General features: G+C 37.5%; 1 protein-coding gene across 1 annotated transcript in view; it reads left to right on the top strand.

The window, feature by feature from the left end:
• DEPDC1B (DEP domain containing 1B) overlaps positions 1-11,381 on the top strand; it is a 101,972-nt gene extending 90,591 nt beyond the window's left edge. The window contains exons 6-9 of the mRNA XM_058434241.1: positions 2,471-2,637; positions 4,791-4,967; positions 9,030-9,215; positions 10,380-11,381. Of these exons, the coding sequence (XP_058290224.1) occupies positions 2,471-2,637; positions 4,791-4,967; positions 9,030-9,215; positions 10,380-10,541 (692 nt within the window). The 3' untranslated portion in view covers positions 10,542-11,381. The remainder of the gene's footprint in view (positions 1-2,470; positions 2,638-4,790; positions 4,968-9,029; positions 9,216-10,379) is intronic.
• Positions 11,382-18,699: the final 7,318 nt, after the last annotated feature.

Here is an 18,699-nt window from a genome sequence, read left to right as displayed (position 1 = left end):
CCCCTTGCAATCTATTTGCTATACAAGTGCCACACTAAAAAGCAATTCAGATCAAGTGACTCCTCTGTTCAGAACCCACCAGTGGTTTTCTCAGGTCATTTATAATGAACCCCTCAGTCTTTAATGATATAGCCTACAAAGTTCTGCATGATCCGCCCCTTGGCTGCCTCTCTAACCCGATTTCTGACTTTTGTTTTCCTTACACACACTGTCTCTTGACGCTGGCCGCATTCCTGTACCTCACACACTCCCAGCATGCTCTCACATTACAATCTTTGTAATTGCCATTCCCTCTACCTTGAAAGTTTGTCTCTGCAGTATTTCCCTGGCTTGCTGTCATTTCCTTTGGATCTCTGCTCACATGTTGCCTCCTTAGAGAGGGCCTTCCTGAAAATGATAGAAGTGTTTTTATTATTATTATTATTATTATTATTATACTTTAGGGTTTAGGGTACATGTGCACACTGTGCAGGTTTGTTACATATGTATCCATGTGCCATGTTGTTTTGCTGCACCCATTAACTCGTCATTTAGCATTAGGTATATCTCCTAATGCTGTCCCTCCCCCCTCCCCCCACCCCACAACAGTCCCTGGAGTGTGATGTTCCCCTTCCTGTGTCCATGAGTTCTCATTGTTAGAAGTGTTTTTTTTGGAGCACATCCCCCCACTCCCCAGCTCCTCTCCAGTGTATTTTTCTCCATAGCATCTTTCCGCCTGACCTTGTATTTCTATATCTTTTTGTTTTTTATCTTCTGGAAAACAAACTCCATGAGATCACACAGGGATTTTGCTTTATTTCTCACTGCATGTCCCCTCCTAATACAGTTCCTGGAATACGGGTGGGGCTTCATAAATATTTGTTGGGTAAATGAAAGAATATATTAAAATATTATTGTAAACCTTTTTTCTTTCCATGATTTGATGATGTGGAATTGAAAACAGGTCTACATAGATGATAATGATATAATCAACAGCACTCCTGAGTACGTCTAGGATCAGCACATAGTCTAGAAAAGATCTGTCTTCTGCCCTCCTTTCCCATCCATGCACATCCACTGCCTTTGGGATCAAACCCAATCTCCTCCATCTGGCAGTCAGGGCCTTCTGAGACCTCATCTCTGTTGATCTTTCTAGCTTTACTTCTACCAAGTCATTCCCCTCATAACTGCATGTCATACTGAGTGGCTTATAGTTCCCCTCCTGTGGCCCTTGCAGATATTTCTTGCATTGCTTTTCATTTGTCACTTATTTGTTTATGGGTTTCTCCTCACAGTGCATAAGCTCTTCAAAGGAAGAGGCCTGATATATCTTTGCATTTCTGGGATCTAGCATAGTTCTTGTATATTGTAGATGGTCAATAAATACTTATTCAATATAAAAGATGTTTTTTGCCTCCCAAAGACTAGTGGTAACTTGAAATGGTTGGATATAGAACAGATAAACTGATAGAAGCAGTTTTACCTCATTAGAGGGCTTGGATATAAGTATGTCCAGGGACAAATATAGTAAAAAAGAGAGCAATATTATAATATCCTTTAAAAAAAAAAAAAAAGAGACAGGGTCTTGCTGTGTTGCCGAGGCTGGTGCCATTATGGCTCATTGTAACCTCAAACTCCTGGGCTCAAACAGTTCTCCTCCTTCAGCCTCCTGAATAGCTAGGACTACTGGCATGTGCCACCATGGCAGCTAATTAAAAATTTTTTTTTTTTTTTTGGTAGAAATGGGTTCTCACTATGTTGCCCAGGCTGGTCTCAAATTCCTGGCCTCAAGTGATCCTCCCATCTCAGCATCTCAAAGTGCTGAGATGACAGGTGTGAGCCACTGTGCCTGGCTAGAATATCCTAACTTTTAGCAAAATCATACCTGAGATGAGGAAGGATGGCATATAACATAATTGAATCAGCACACTTAACTAAGAAAGATAGCCTGAGTGGAAGGAAGGGTTATTTGAAAGGCATTATTTAGAAAGAAGGGGAGCCATTTGGCAGTGGACTGACTATGTGGGCATCAGTCCTTTATTTAGTCCATGAGAGTCATGCAAGGTGGTGAGCCTGCTGATAATGAGGAAATAATACAGAGGGGAGAATTCACGGGAGTGATGACACATTCATGTTCTTGCTATTTTGGACTTACTAACAACGTGAGTGTTGAGGGCTAGGGTAGTGTTAGCCTGGCTGCTCCTGGTTCGGGAAAGAGTGCTATGAAAATTGAGATACATCTGTCTAGTGTATGGGAGAAGAAAATGGCTGTATTTGGTTCTATATATTTGTCATGCCTGGTTGATGGTTTGTATTTTCTATAGTGATTTGTGAGTGACAATGGATCTATATTCAATTGACCCAGTATAGTTGAACATGTGAAAATATTTTATGTAATTTTACTAATATATATTTTGTTAAAATATGACCATATAGAATCTACTAGGCTATAGGTGTTGAAAGATAACATTTTTTTTTTTTCCTAAATCAGGTTTGTTACAGAAGGAGAAAGTGGCAGTTGAAGCATTTCAGATTTGCTGCCTTCTCCTGCCTCCTGAAAATAGGAGAAAGTTACAGCTATTGATGAGGATGATGGCAAGGATTTGCTTAAACAAAGAGATGCCACCCCTGTGTGATGGCTTTGGTACCCGAACACTGGTAGGTTGATTTTTAACATCAGATATGACTTTTTGGAATGAAAGTCGACTGAGTAAGGTGTATTAGTTTGGGTGATCAGAGGGAAGTACAAAGCAGGCTTGCTTAAAAGAGCCACAGTCAGTGTCCACCCAGACTTGTGTCGTGCTTTTGGTCTACGTGTCTTAAAGAACATAATGAGAAATGAAGACTTGAGTAGGGGCAGACTCTGTAGAGAGATCTGCTACATCCTGTTCTCCCACTTAAAATTATTTTAAATTTATTCTTAATTGACAAATAATAATTGCATATATTTATGGGGTACAATGTGATGTTTTAATTTATGTATACATTATAGAAAGAATCAGTCAAGCTAATTAACAGATTCATTACCATACCAACTTATCTTTTTTTGTAATGAGATTGTTAAAAATCTATTCTTTTCGCAATTTTGAAATATACAATATGTTATTATAATTGTCGTCACCATGCCGTGCACTAGAGCACTAAGACTTGCTCCTTCTGTCTCACTGGATCTTTGTACTCTTTGACCAACATCTTCTATTTCCATGCCCCTGTATCCCCCAGCCTGTGGTAACTACCATCTAATCTCTGCTTCTACTGGCATATGTTTTTAAAGAGAGTTTATTTTAGAATTTACTTACTAGTAAAATCTCTTAATTTTCCTCAAAAAATGTCTTGGAGAAAAACTGGTGCTTCAGTGGAATGTATGTGCTTTCCATATCCTGCTAAACCACTGTGTACTCCCTGGGGATTCACTGGCCCAGTTTTACAAGTAATAGAGTAAGATCAGAGGAGCACTTAGTGCCCAGTAGGATTCTTGATCTCTATATTTTTTTGGAGTGAGTGGATGGTTAGAGAGGCTAATAGACCTTTTTGAAAAGCTGAAGAAAACTTTATTCTGCATATAAAATACATGTGCAAAACTTTGCATGCAGTTTCAAGGCGATCACAGAGTCCCTGGGGTCCATGGTCTCCAGGCAAAAAATTCTCTGCCTGTGTGTCTCTCTGTACATGTAAATGTAAGTGAAGATCATTTGCAGTGTGTCAATGAAATGAAGTCTTACTAAGCAGAATTACATGATTTTTTGCTTAAAGATTTTGAAGGAAGATTGTCAGCAATAAAAGTAGTAGGAAAAAACAAAACAAAACAAAAAAAGCCAGTCCAAAGAACAGTATTAAGAATGGAGTAGTTAGGCTGGGCGTGGTGGCTCACTCCTGTAATCCCAGCACTTTGGGAGGCCGAGGCAGGTGGATCACCTGAGGTCAGGAGTTCTAGACCAGCCTGACCAACATGGTGAAACCCCGTCTCTATTAAAATTACAAAAATTAGCTGGGCATGGTGGCAGGCGCCTGTAATCCCAGCTACTCGGGAGGCTGGGGCAGGAGAATTGCTTGAACATGGGAGGTGGAGGTTAACAGTGAGCCGAGATCACACCATTGCACTCCAACCTAGGTTACAGAGCGAGACTCCTTCAAAAAAAAAAAAAAGGAATAGTTAATATAAATTCCATGGAAATTATTACATTATATTGATTCTATAATGTATTTTGCATTTCTGCTTGCTTCAAAGAGAGTCTAATCACTTAATGTACTTCTTGAAAAGTCCCATGGCTTTGTTCAAAGATGATTGTCAAATATACATAGAAAATCCTAGAGAAAATAAGTTAACTAGGAAAAGATGTAATGGTTAAGGCATGTGGACTGTGTTAGCGGTTTAAAGCAAATCAATAATGAAATTAGGATAAATAATAATTGACTAAATGGCTATAAAGTGCTTTGAACTTAATAGTGCTACATGATTCAAGTCATGGTGATAATGATTTTCAAAATTTGTTTTCATATATTTATATGTGTGTACGTATATATATATATATATATATATATCTATGTATATTTAAAATCATGTGTAAAAGGAGGTGCCTTTAAAAATTGCTCAGATAAGCATCTCTCTGCAGTCTCTTAACAGGAAGATGCACATTTTGTTTGTTCTGGTTGTTGAGACCATCAACCCATCTGAGATGGCTGGGTACTCTTGGTAGAATATGCACCCTGTGCCTTAGACCATTTCTCATATTTGCCTTTTGCAAATTAGATTGCACTCAGTTCAGAAAAATACTCATCTGCGTTTACCCCCCACCCCGCTCTTTTTTTAGATGGTTCAGACATTTTCCCATTGCATCTTGTGTTCCAAGGATGAAGTGGACTTGGATGAGTTATTAGCTGCTAGATTGGTAACGTTTCTGATGGACAATTACCAGGAAATTCTGAAAGTCCCTTTGGCCTTGCAGACCTCTATAGAGGAGCGTGTGGCTCATCTACGAAGAGTCCAGGTAAAGGAGAGGATATTATCAGTCCTATAAAATTGGCAATATAAAGTCACGTAAGCTTGCTAGGCTTCTTGGGGCATTTTATTATGAGGATTAAGTGAATTAATGTTTATAAAGTACTTACAACAGGTCTTGGCACATAGTAATCCCCTGCATGTGTTTGTATTATCATTGAAAAGTTTACAGAATGCACATTTGGTTTTGTTTCATCAATCCATGTGGCATATTTTTTATTGCTAATTCCTTGAATGAGTTTGTTCAGAATCTACATATACGTACTGATGGAAATGATTTTATGTGCAGTAAGTGTCTTGATTCATAATTGCCCTGTGATCTAGTTTAATATTCCCACTTTTTGCATGAAAAAGCTAAGGCACAAAGAACTTAAATAACTTTGTTTAAGGCCACAGAGCCAGAATTCTGACTGATGCAGTCAGCCTCTGTAATCAGTGCTCTAAACTATCATTCCATATTGCCTGTCTAAAAATCATAGTACAGTAGAAGAACACTGGCATGAGAGCCATGAAACCCTGGCCAAATTCCTAGCTGTATCCTTTCTGTCGTGTGACTCTGGGCAAATCCCTTAACCTCTTTGGATTTTACTTTTTCCTCTGGCGTTAAAATGGGCTATTCTTTCTTTATAAAGTTGTGAAGATTAGAACACTGTACTTTACAATTCCTAGGATGAATTTCTGACAAATGTCAGGTATTCTTTGAAAGGTAGCTGCTGCTGTTGTCATGGTGGTTATATAAAAACAATGCAAAAGAAGTGTAATGTATTATTATCGTGTGGACCCCAAAGTAGGGTTTGTATGTCAGCCTGTGGGGGCAGAAACCTGGTAAAGGCAGGCAGAAGGTCCACTTGCCTCCTTCTGACTGATTGGACCTCTTCCCATTTGAGATCTTTTCCAGGCACCACAATTAAGGACCAGTGAACTGCCTCCTTCTGAGGTATTACAAAAATAATTAACTGTCCAGCTGTTTCTAGAAGGCAATTTTAAAATTAAAATTTTTTTCTATTTTTTTACAATTATCAACCTAACACATTGAAGAAACTTGGGAAATATAGAAAAAACACACCAAAAAGTATCAGAGTTACACTAAAGTGTTCATAGTCAGTATTATAGTCTTTCAGATTTTTTTTTCTGTGTCTGCTGTCTATGTCCATGCCTACCTTACTTTCTTCCCTCTCTCCTCCCTCCCTGCCCTCCCTTCCTTCCTTCCCTCCTTCCCTCCTTCCTTCTTGCCTGCCTCCCTTCCTGCCCCTTATGTTCTCTTAACAATGAGAAAAAAATTCCCCCATCATTAAATATTGTTGATTGGCATGAGAATGGCCAAGAGCACAGACTCAGGAGCCTTTGAATTCATGACATGCCTTTTGTTAGCTCTGTGACCTTAGGCAAGTTAGACAACATGTCTCTGCTTCAACATCTTTCCCAACATTTCTTTTTCTCATCTGTAAAATGGGAATAATAGTAGTTAATATTTACCTCATAGAGTTTTTCTGGGGAATTAAAACATGTGATTAAAATACATGTGGGCTTAATACATGTGAAATGCTCACAATAATGGTTATCACATTGTAAACCTACAATTAGTAGCTGCCTTTGTTGTTGGTGTCATCATTATTGTTATATTATTCCATAATAATATTATTGGCAACATAGTGTTCCATAATACGGATATACCATCATTTATTTAAATGATACTTTTTGGTTGGTATTTAGATTGTTTCCATGCTTTCCCCCATTTTGGAAGCAGTATAGCCGTAAATATTTTTAAAGGTAGTTTTTTTTTGGCTAATCTATGATTATTTTCTAAGAATAAACTCCTAGGGGCAGCATTGCTTGGCCAAAGGCCATGAACATATTTTAAGTATCGATAGCATATTGCCAAATTTAGAGTGATCATTTCAATTTACATTTCTGTCAGTGGTATAAGAAAGTGAGTGTTCATTTCTTTGCCCCTTTGCCTACTTTGGATATTATCATTAACACTTGTATATACCTTTGCCACTTGCATGGGTGAAAAGTGTAATCTTAACTGCTGTTTTAGTTTAATTTTTTTTCCTCTGATATTTTCATGAGCCAAACCTAAAGAAAATAAAAATGAACAGAAATACTTCACCAAGTTTCTGCAAGGAAATGTTATAGCAGTGTATTAGTCTGTTCTCATGCTGCTAATAAAGACATACCCAAGACTGGGTAATTTGTAAAGGAGAGAGGTTTAATTGACTCAGAGTTCAGCATGGCTGGGGGGGCCCCAGGAAACTTACAATCATGGCAGAAGGGAAGCAAACACATCCTTCTTCATGAGGCAGCAGGAGAGAGAAGCACCAAGCAAAAGGGAGAAAAGTCCCTCATAAAACCATCAGATCTCATGAGAACTCACTCACTATCATAAGAACAGCATGGGGGGAACCACCCTGTGATTCGGTTACCTCCCATCTCCCACAACAAGGGGATTATGGGAACTACATTTCAAGATGAGATTTGGGTGAGGACACAGCCAAACCATATCAAGCAATAACTGTGTTGCCCTGTATACTTGCTTGGTTTTTGTATTCACATGCATAGCACAGGCATATATTGTAGTAACTTAGCCTTGTGAGCCCTTTGCTATTACTTGAAGTTCAGAAGGCTGAGCTATGGTGATTAATTTAACTGCAGGTAAACATGATCTTGTGAAGAGACACTGCAGTGTGCTCTGAATAAAATCAATAGTGATTCATTTGTCCAGTTACCTTTTCTCTCTTGCAAGTACATATTAGAATTGCCAAGCACTGTTCCATTCAGCACTCAGAACCTATAGATCTTTGTTCTCTTGATTAGACTCCTAAGCCTCTACATTGTATCACATTTAGGGGAGTGCTTCTCTGAAAATTCAGTGTTGCTTGGATTATTCCAGTGATTGTTTTAGGACAGTTTCAGTGCTGACCCTGGGATACATTATTAGGCAGGCAATGTTTTTGACACAAGCCTTCTATGATCCTCATCTGCAACCTTCTATTTCCAAGGACTCCAGGCTCTGAAATTAAATATTTTTAATGTATGTTCATTTATTCACAGGTCTTGGTTTCCTTTTTCCTCTTATTTCTCTCTTCTCCCTTATCCCTTCTGCAATGTCTGCACATTTGTTGTTTTACTTGATTCTCATGGGTAAGATGTTAGGAAGTGATTGTAATACCCCTCTCTTCCTAAAAGCTTAGCTAAATGCGTGCCACTACCATCCCCAAGGCATTGAGAATCACACTCTTCAGATGTGGGAAGGCTCCCGGATAGTTCCAGTGGATATCCAACATTATCAATGTTTTGAATCATTTTAGTCAATGTGTTTAATTTATGCTTGAATTTCAGATCTTGTTAAAAGAGGGAATGCCGAGACCAACTCGGCCCTAGAGGAATTAAAGACACACACACAGAAATATAGAATGTGGAGTGGGAAATCAGGGGTCTCACGCCTTCAGAGCTGAGAGCTTTGAACAGAGATTTACCCACATATTTATTGACAGCAAGCCAGTCATAAGATTTACTAAAAGTATTCCTTATGGGAAATAAAGGGATGAGCTCTGGCTAGTTATCTGCAGCATGAACATGTCTTTAAGGCACACAGATCGCTCATGCTATTGTTTGTGATTTAAGAATGCCTTAAGCAGTTTTCTGCCCTGGGTGGGCCAGGTGTTCCTTGCCCTCATTCCTGTAAACCGACAACCTTCCAGCATGGGCATCAAGGCCATCACGAGCATGTCACAGTTCTGCAGAGATTTTGTTTATGGCCAGTTTTGGGGCCTGTTCCCAACAAGGGCACAAGCTTTTTTTGTTATTGAAATGGCTCTTGGGTTTACAAAGGTAAAATTCCAATTTAAAACCGTGGCTTTAAATAATAATATTTTGAAGTTATGGAAATACTTTTACTTTTCAATATAGAGTTTCCCCCAATCAAATTTTGAGGACTAACATGGCATTGCTACAGTACAAGGAGATATCCTGTATTTGATCTAAACTAATTCTTATAATTTATTTGAAAATATGCTATATTCTTTCACTACTAATCCTTTTGCCTCAGATAAAATACCCAGGAGCTGATATGGATATCACTTTATCTGCTCCATCATTTTGCCGTCAAATTAGTCCAGAGGAATTTGAATATCAAAGATCATATGGCTCTCAGGAACCTCTGGCAGCCTTGTTGGAGGAAGTCATAACAGATGCCAAACTCTCCAACAAAGAGAAGAAGAAGAAACTGAAGCAGGTAAAAGGATATTCTTTATAAGCCATTTTTTCTCCTCCCTATTGTTTTTATGTTTTGTTTTTTTTAATTTTAATAGGCTTCATGTAAATCTCATCTTCTGAGCCATAGCAGTTTTCTAAGTATATTAGTCAGTTCATACATTCCAGAAGTCTCACTGATTTACACACTTGTGGTCAGTTTCCTAGATCTTTATTCTTCAGTGTAAATCTGTTACCATTGCCAAACTCTTCATTTATGGAGCTATTCTCTAATATTTGTCCTTTGTTTTGGTATATGGCATGATGTGAATTAGCAGAGCATCTGCTTTAATCTCAGAGAAGCTATCAGTCAGGGTAGATTTCTTCTCATGTTTTCGAAAGGCAAATCAGATGGAATTCACAGGTGTAAAATGTTTAGAGTTTAAAAGCCGTTGGTTTTAGATAGCCACTATCAAATTAGTTTCTTGCCTCAGGTATCAGTACAAGTTTTTAGTTCCTCTTATGTTAGGGAACACAGCTTAGGGTTCCAGGGAATCATTTTTAACTCACAATATGTTAATTTTGACCATTCATAGAGGTTGATCCATGATCAGGTGAGTGGTTTTTGTTTTTAAAGACTGAACTCTACATAGTTGGATTCAGGAAACACCGTACGTGTAGGATTACACACAGAGCACAAGAGTTCTGGGCTTCTGATCATATTATTCTCAGAGTAATTTTGGAGGAGAGTTTAGTGGTAAAGATCAACAGAAAGTATACTGCCTCTCTTTTAAGCTTTTCACAAAGTAATATACACCAGAATATTCCCTCTTCCATTTGAGCAGAAGCTGATGGGGCTGAGTTGGAGAAACAGAGAAATGGTGAAATGGAATTGGGCCAAAATTTTATTTAACTGTGTAGAACAGAAGTTATTTTGAAGTCAGAGTTACTTGTGAATATTTAAAAAATGAGGTCTATTTATAGTTGGCAGTGGGGGGAATTTTAAGAAACATGATTAAAAGGGGAACTTATTTGAAACTTAGATCAAAGGAAAGATGGATTAGCTCTATAGAAATTGGAATGAAATGTTTTAACAAAAATAAAAACAGGAAAATACAGGCTCAGAAACTCTTAAAATTTGGCTGCCTAATTTTATTGGCTTTTATGTGTCTTTGTTTACTCTTCTTGGACCATTCATTTTTTTTAGTTTCAGAAATCCTATCCTGAAGTCTATCAAGAACGATTTCCTACACCAGAAAGTGAAGCACTTCTGTTTCCTGAAAAACGCAAACCGAAACCACAGCTGCTAATGTGGGCACTAAAGAAGCCTTTCCAACCATTTCAAAGAACTGGAAGTTTTCGAATGTAATAATACTTCCACAGCAACAGGCTCTAGAGACCACTGTTGTTGTTTTGAGTGAATGGTGGTTTGGAGAAAGACTTTGGTGGTAGAAGAAAGAAAAGCATAAAACAAAGACTACTGAAATATAGATAAAGATTGCCTTCGTTTTTAAAAATGTTTAGCCATTAGTATTTTTATAAAACTCAATGCAATTTTTAAAGTGTATAAATTGGTTAAAATTTATGAGTCAAATATATAGTGGTAATGTTAACATGTTTGTAATTGTTACAGAATTTAAGGGTATTTTTATCTCTTTGCTTTCATTTTCATGGTGTTTATTAAATAATTGTGTATATACATCCTAGCTACTGATATCTTTATTATAGCCTTAAGACTTAATTTTAAGTCTTAAAAATAGTGTGTATACTTGAATAAGAAAGACACTGGGTACTGTTACTGTGATGCTATTGACTTAGTAGCCAATTATGATTTCTCCTGTATAAATTCCAGTTTTTATTGCTGCACATAAATTTTTTAATGCCTTATATTGTGATAGCTATGTCTTTTATTGCAGATTAATTGGATGTTATGACACATTTTACTAAAGCTCGTGTTTTTATAACATACATATTAGTTGATGTTTACCTATAAGTGGAGTAGATTTTCATCTGCCTGCAATGGTATAATTTCAGTCTTAGCTAAAAATGGAAAGTTGAACTGGATAAATTCTTTGGGTACCCTTAGACCTGTGATTCTAAGTCAAACGCAAATGGGTTAAATAAAATGAAACTACTTCCTTTATAAATATATTTTCATCCTTTTGAAAGTAAGTGAAATGTAAATAAACTTTTTTTTTTAAAAATGCCATACCTCGTGTCTCTTTTTTGGCATTTATTTAAATCAGTTAGAGAGCATCCTCAAATGCCTTTGCCAATGGTCTTCATCAGTCATTTATTTCTATGAGAAAATGATAAGTAAGATTTGGGCTTTTGTACTGACTGGCCTTTAGGTGAGCACTTTGCCAATTTTTTAGCATTGCTTTGTCCTTTTGTAGAATTGTGGTGCACTTAGATTATGAAGCATCTGAAAGTCTTCCTCTGAGCACAATTACCTAAAAAGCTGAGAGCAACACCCACTAATTGGCTTATAGTACTCCTTGGACTGATTTTTCCTTGCACTTAAGATTTGCTCCTGTTCTCTTGTAGCAAAATACCTCCTACATCTGATGTAGATTTTGCTTTTAAAAATGGACCAAAGTATTCCTTTTGGTTTGGGTACCACCTTACATTCCAAATACGTAATGTAATGGGAGATGTTTAGTGTTTCAGGATTCATTCTCAGACTTTGGCATTCTATTTAGAGCCAAGAGTAATTCTTCTTTCTGCTCTATTTTCACTCCAAGGTAGAGTTTATTTTTCAGAATCTCTTTTCCTGTTGCTTGTCTTTGGAAGTATATGTGGTTGTTTTCTTTCCTTTTTTTTTTTTTAAAGATTACTTCTTAAAAAAATATAACATACTTATGGAGAGATCATAAAACATAAGAACCAATTAAGTGTGAAATTGATGAATAGATAATAGCAGTTATCCAAAGTGGTTGTCCCAATTAACACTCCCATTAACAGTGTATGAGAATTCCTTTTGTTTAATCTCCTCACCAAAACTTGCTATCATCAGAGTTTGAAATGTTGTCAATGTGGTGGTTATTAATAGTGTCTGATTATGGTTTTATTTTGCATTTCCATGATTATTAATATGGCTGAACATTTTTTCCATTTTTTTGACTTTTTCGTCTTTGTACAAATTTTGGTATTGGATTGTCAAGCCTACACACACACACACACACACACACACACACACACACAGAGACACACACTCACCCTGTTGAGTTTTTTTTTTTAATTTTGATTGTATTATATGTATAAATCAATTTGGAGAGAATTGCTGTCTACAATATTAGGTCTTCTAGTCCATGACCGTGGTTTACCCTTCCATTTATTTGAAATAAATGAGAAAAAATGTTGTTTTTTCTGTGAAGATTTACAAATCTTTTGTTAGATTTGTTCCCAAGTATTTGATACTTTAAAAAAAGTATCAAAATTTTCAAAGAATACAGTACCCATTCCTTTTTTTTTGAGACAGAGTCTCGCTGTCGCCCAGGCTGGAGTGCAGTGGCGCGATCTCGGCTCACTGCAAGCTCCGCCTCCCGGGTTCACGCCATTCTCTTGCCTCAGCCTCCCGAGTAGCTGGGACTACAGGCGCCCGCCACCTCACTCGGCTAATTTTTTGTATTTTTAGTAGAGACGGGGTTTCACTGTGTTAGCCAGGATGGTCTCGATCTCTTGACCTCCTTCCTGATCCGCCCGCCTCGGCCTCCCCAAGTGCTGGGATTACAGGCGTGAGCCACCGTGCCTGGCCCAGTACCCATTTCTTGTTTCAACAGTTACTCAGCTGATCGATGTTGATGTTTAATTCTTTTGTAAATGTTGGTGTTGTAAAATTTCCTTATAGTGTTTGTTGCTTGTGTATGGTATAAAACTGATTTTTCCTGAGTTTTGTTTGTAGTGAACCTTGCTAGACTTGTTAATTCTAAATATTTAGTATGATTCTTCTGCATTGTCTACATATTAGGAAAAAAACAGCTTTTGCTTTTCCGTTCTGTGTTAGCATCTATATTGTCCTCAGTGTTCCTTGCCTCCTGGTATTTAATGCCTTGTGTAATTTCCTGTCCTTGAGTGTGGGTGGAGCTAAAAGGACACATTTCTAAATAATAGAATACATCATCAGTGATGGGGTATCACTTTTGAGATTAGATTCCAAAACTCTGGCTTCCATCTTGCTTGTCTTCCTTCTTATTCTCTCCCTGGCTTGCTCTGAGGAAAGCCAGCTGTCATGTTGTGAGCTGCCCTTTCAGAGACCCACCAGGCAAGGAACTGATGTCTCTGGCCAACAGCCAGCATGGACATGAAACCTGCCAACAGCTTTATGAGTGATCTTGGAAGTGGATCTTCCCTTGGTCAAACCTTGAGGTGACTCTATCCTAGCTGACACCTTGATTGGAGACTTTTGAGAAACTCTAAGCCAGAGGACTTAGCTAAGCTGTGCCTGGATTCCTAATCCACAGAAACTGTGATATAATAAATGTTTATTGTTTTAACCCACTTAATTGAAGAATAATTTGTTATAAAGTGACCTAGATACAATATACTTTCCAATCTCCATACCCTTCCCTCCCTTCCCTTCTCTTCCTTCCCTCCCTTCTCTCCCTTCCCTTCCCTCCGTTTCCTCCCTTCCCTCCCTTCCTTTCCTTCTTTTCCTTCCTTTCCTTCCTTCCTTTCCCTGGCTCCCTCCATCCTTTCCTTCTTTTTTGTCTCAGGACACTGGAGATCTTCAGTACAGCAGTTCCCTGGTTCCCATTTATCTGCTGTTTCACTTTCCACAGTTTCAGTAAGCCATGCTCAACCACAGTCAGAAAATATTAAATGGAAATTTCCAGAAATAAACAAGTTTTAAATTGTGTGCTGTTCTTATAGCATGATGAAATCTTGGACTGTCCTGCTGTGTCCACTCTGAAAATGACTTATCCCTTTGTTTCATGGATCCATGCCTGGTAGACCAGGTGCATTGTCAATGAGCAGTAATATTTTGAAAGGAATCTTTTTTTTTTTTTTTTGAGCAGCAGATCTCAATAGTGGGCTTAAAATATTGAGTAAACTATGCTGTAAACAGATGTACGGTTATCCAGGCTTTGTTGTTCCATTTATAGAGCACAGGCAGAGTGGATATACTGTATTTTTTAAGGGCCCACGGATTTTTTGAATGATAGATGAGCATTAGCTTCAGCTTCAGGTCACCAGCTGCATCAGCTCCTAACAGGAGAGTCAGCTTGTCCTTCGAAGTTTTGAAGCCAGGCATTGGCTTCTTTATAGCTATGAAAGTCCTAGATGACATCTTCTGCCAATAGAATGCTGTTTTATCTACAATGAAAAGCTATTGTTTAGTGCAACCACCTTCATCATTGATCTTAGCTAGATTTTCTGGATAACTTGCTGCAGCTTCTCCAGCCTTTGTTGCTTCACCTTGCACTTTTCAGTTATGGAGATGGCTTCTTTCCTTAAACCTCATCAACAAAGCTTTGCTTGCTTTCAACTTTTCTTCTGCAGTTTCCTCACCTCTCTCAGTCTTTACAGAATTGAAGAGTTAGGGCCTTGCTCTGTAGTAGGCTTTGGCTTAAGGGAATATTGTGGCTGGTTTTATCTTCTGTCCAGACTACTCAAATGTTCTCCATTTCGGCAGTAAAGCTGCTTAGCTTTTGTATCGTGTGTGTGTTTACTGGAGTGGTGCTTTTAATTTCCTTCAAGAACTATGCCTTTGCCCTCACACCTTGACTGACTGTTTGGCACAAGAGGCCTAAACTTTCCTTCTATCTTGGCTTTCAACATACCTTTCTCATTAAGCTCAATCATTTATAGCTTTCAATTTAAAGTGAGAGGCGTGCAACTCTGTTTCACCTGAGCAGAGGCCATTGTAGGGTTATTAATTGGCCTGACTTCAATATTGTTGTGTCTCTGGGAATACTGAAGCCCAAGGAGAGGGACAGTGATGGGGGAATGGCTGGTGGGTAGAGCAGTCAGAGCACACAACATTTATCGATTAAGTTCTCAGCCTTATATGGGCATGGATTGTGACACCAACAAACAATTACAACAGTAACATCAAGTTCACTGATCACAGATCACCATGACAGATGTAATAATAATGAAAAACCTTTGAGAATTGTAAGAATTACCAAAATGTGACTCAAAGACATGAAGTGAGCACATTACTGTTGGAAAAATGGCACCAAGAGACTTTCTCAATGCAGGGTTGCCACAAACCTTCAATTTGTAAAATATGCAGTGATCTGGATACAATATACAATATAATCTGTGAAGTGCAGTGAAACCAGATATGTCTGTGTATATAGTGTTCAATACTATATGGTTTCAGGGCCAGGCATGGTGGCTCACGCCTGTAATCCTAACATTTTGGGAGGCCAAGGCGGGCAGATTGCTTGAAGCCAGGAGTTTGAGACCAGCCTGGCCAACCTGGTGAAATTCTGTCTCTACTAAAAATTCAAAAATTAGCCAGGTGTGGTGGCGGGTGCTTCTAGTCCCAGCTACTCTGGAGGCTGAGGCATGAGAATCACTTGAACCTGAGAGGCAGAGGTTGCAGTGAGCCCAGATCACACCACTGCACTCCAGCCTGGGTGACAGAGTGAGACCCTGTATCAACAAAACAAAACAAAACTATATGGTTTCAGGCACCTATGGAGATCTGGCATATCCCTAGCAGATAAGGGGGAGTTACTGTTTAATGTGGAATAGAGTGGGGATCGCAGCAGCATCATCTTGCTCCTAATTTCAAAGAGGAAGTTTTTAGCATTAGAGTGTTTGTAGTTATTTTCTATTTCTATTCTATTGTCAAAAAATTTTTATTGCTTGTTTTAACCATAAGTTGATGTTGAATCTTAATCGACTACCTTTCCTACATTCGTTGTGGATTTTATAAGTTCTTTTAGTCTATCATTGGGGTTATATTACATTAATTGATTACTAATATTAAGCCACTTTGCATTCTGGGAGTTTGAATATTATCATTTGAATATATATATCTAGATTCTGTTGCTAATATTTAGTTTATAGTTCTTGTATCTATGTTCATGAGTAAAATTGGCCTGAAAATTTCCTTCTCTTACTATCTTTGTTGAGTTTCTGATCAAGGTTATAAATTAAGCTGAAAATTACTCTCTTTTTCTGTATATGGTTGGAATGATTTCTTTCTTGAATCTTGGGCGGAACTTAGTTAACTTTTAAAAAATAAATAATGTAATTACACTGAAGTCAGAAAAATGGTTTGTATAATTTCAGTCTTTGAAATTTGTTGAGACTTGTTGCATAGCCTAGTATATGGTCAATTTTTGTGAATATTCTGTACACATGAAAAGAATATGAATTTGGCAGTGATTACAGTTTTTTTCTCTCTATATAAAGTCTTGTTTAAATTTCCTACAATTTTACTGATTTATTTTGCCTGCATATATATGTGTGTGTGTGTGTGTGTGTGTGTGTGTGTGTGTGTGTGTGTGTATGTTTTTCCCCCCTTTTCTTTTTAGAGACAGGGTTTCACTCTGTTACCCAAGCTGGAGTGCAGTGCTGCAGTCATAGCTCACAGCAACCTTGGCCTCCTGGGCTCAAGTGATGCTCCTGTCTCAGCCTCCCAAGTAGCTAGGACTAATTATGCTCAGCTAATTTTATTCAATTTTTTTGGAGATTTTGTCTTAATGTGTTTGTTACCCAGACTGGTCCCAAACTCCTAATCTTAAGTGATCTTCTCACCTTGGCTGCATTTATATTTATTACTGAGAGAATTATTATAGATTTCTGATTAAATTCCTTTTGAATTTTCATATTTATCTGGTGGACTGACCTTTTTATTTATCATTATAAAACGTCATTCTTTATCATTAGTAATGTATTTGTCTGCAGTCTTTCTGTATTATATTTTAGGTGTATCTCTTATAAACAGCATGTAGTTTATGTTTTAAGAAGCCAACTTCACAGTCTTTATTTTTAATTGTAGCATTTAGACAGTTTATATTTAATATGATTACTCTAATTTTGGGTAAAAGCACCTTTACTGATGCTTTCTAACTGATTATCTTCACTTTCTTGCGTTTGTTTGGATTTTGGAAATAATTTCATGGTTTCTCCTGCTAATTTGAAACCTATGCACTCTGTTTCTAATCTTCTTGTTGGATTCCCTAGGAATTATGTCTTTTATACTAACATATCAAAGTTTAAAGTTATCAGTACCTTTTCCCTCATCTCAGACTATTTAGGGACCTTAATGCAGTAAGAACACCCTTCTAATTAGATATTATTATAATGTATTATGTTTTATTGCTTTTTAAACTTCATAATGTATTGTTGTTATTTTACATAGTCTTTGTTTACTAGACTTATCCATGTATTTTTACCACTTTTTTTCTTCTTAAAGTAAATTCTTTAGAATTTATCTGCAGTAACGGATTGCTTTGTTTTTGTCTGAAAACTTTTTAAATTTTGCCCTTATTCTTTTTAACAGCTTTATTGAGATATAAGTCACATAACCATACAATTCACCCACTTACAATGTATAATTCAGTGATTTGGGGTATGTTACATTTTTTTTAGGTTGTAGTAAACTATATATGGCAGAAAATTTGTATTTTAGCCATTCAGTGTACAATTTAGTGTAAAGAATGCCATCATTGTTTAAAGATAGTTTAACTGTAAGTTATGGACTAAATGTTTGTCTCCCCAGAAAACTCATGTGTTGAAATGCTAACCCCCAAAGTGATGGTATTAGGAGATGAGGCCTTTGGGAGGTGGTTAGGCCAAGAGAGTAGGCCATGAATAGAATGAGTGCCCTTATAAAAGAGAGCCCACAGAGCTCTCTTGCCCTCTTCTATCGTGTGGGGATACAATAAGAAGTCAGTAGTCTACAACATGGAAGAGAGCCCTCACCAGAAATGGACCATGCTCACACCTTGATCTTGGACTTCCAGCCTCCAGGATTATGAGAAATAAATTTCTATTTATAAGCTACCCAGTGTATGGTACTTGTTATAGCAGCCTGAACTAATACACTGCGTATAGAATTCTAGGTTGATAGCTATTTTATTTCCATATACTGCAGTTATCCCTTTGTTAGGTGGCTTCCATTGTTGCTGTTTAAAAGTCAGCTGCCACTTGATATATCACTTCTTTTTTTTTTTTTATTATTATTATACTTTAGGTTTTTAGATTGTATATCTCTAATGTCTTCCCACCCCCCACCCCACAACATCCCTGGAATTTCCCCTTCTGTGTCCATGATTCTCTTTGTTCACATGCAGTGTTTGGTTTTTTGTCCTTGTGATAGTTTACTGAGAATGATGTTTCCCAGTTTCATCCATGTCCCTACAAAGGACATGAACTCATTATTTTTTATGGCTGCATAGTATTCCATGGTGTATATGTGCCACATTTTCTTAATCCAGTCTATCGTTGTTGGACATTTGGGTTGGTTCCAAGTCTTTGCTATTGTGAATAGTGCTGCAATAAACATACGTGTGCATGTGTCTTTATAGCAGCATGATTTATAGTCCTTTGGGTATATACCCAGT

This window comes from Hylobates moloch, unplaced genomic scaffold (assembly GCF_009828535.3).
Source record: "Hylobates moloch isolate HMO894 unplaced genomic scaffold, HMol_V3 SCAFFOLD_23, whole genome shotgun sequence".
Classification (NCBI taxonomy): Eukaryota; Metazoa; Chordata; class Mammalia; order Primates; family Hylobatidae; genus Hylobates; species Hylobates moloch.
The sequence above is the reverse complement of the archived record's forward strand: the minus strand, read 5'-3'. Positions and strand labels throughout refer to the sequence as shown.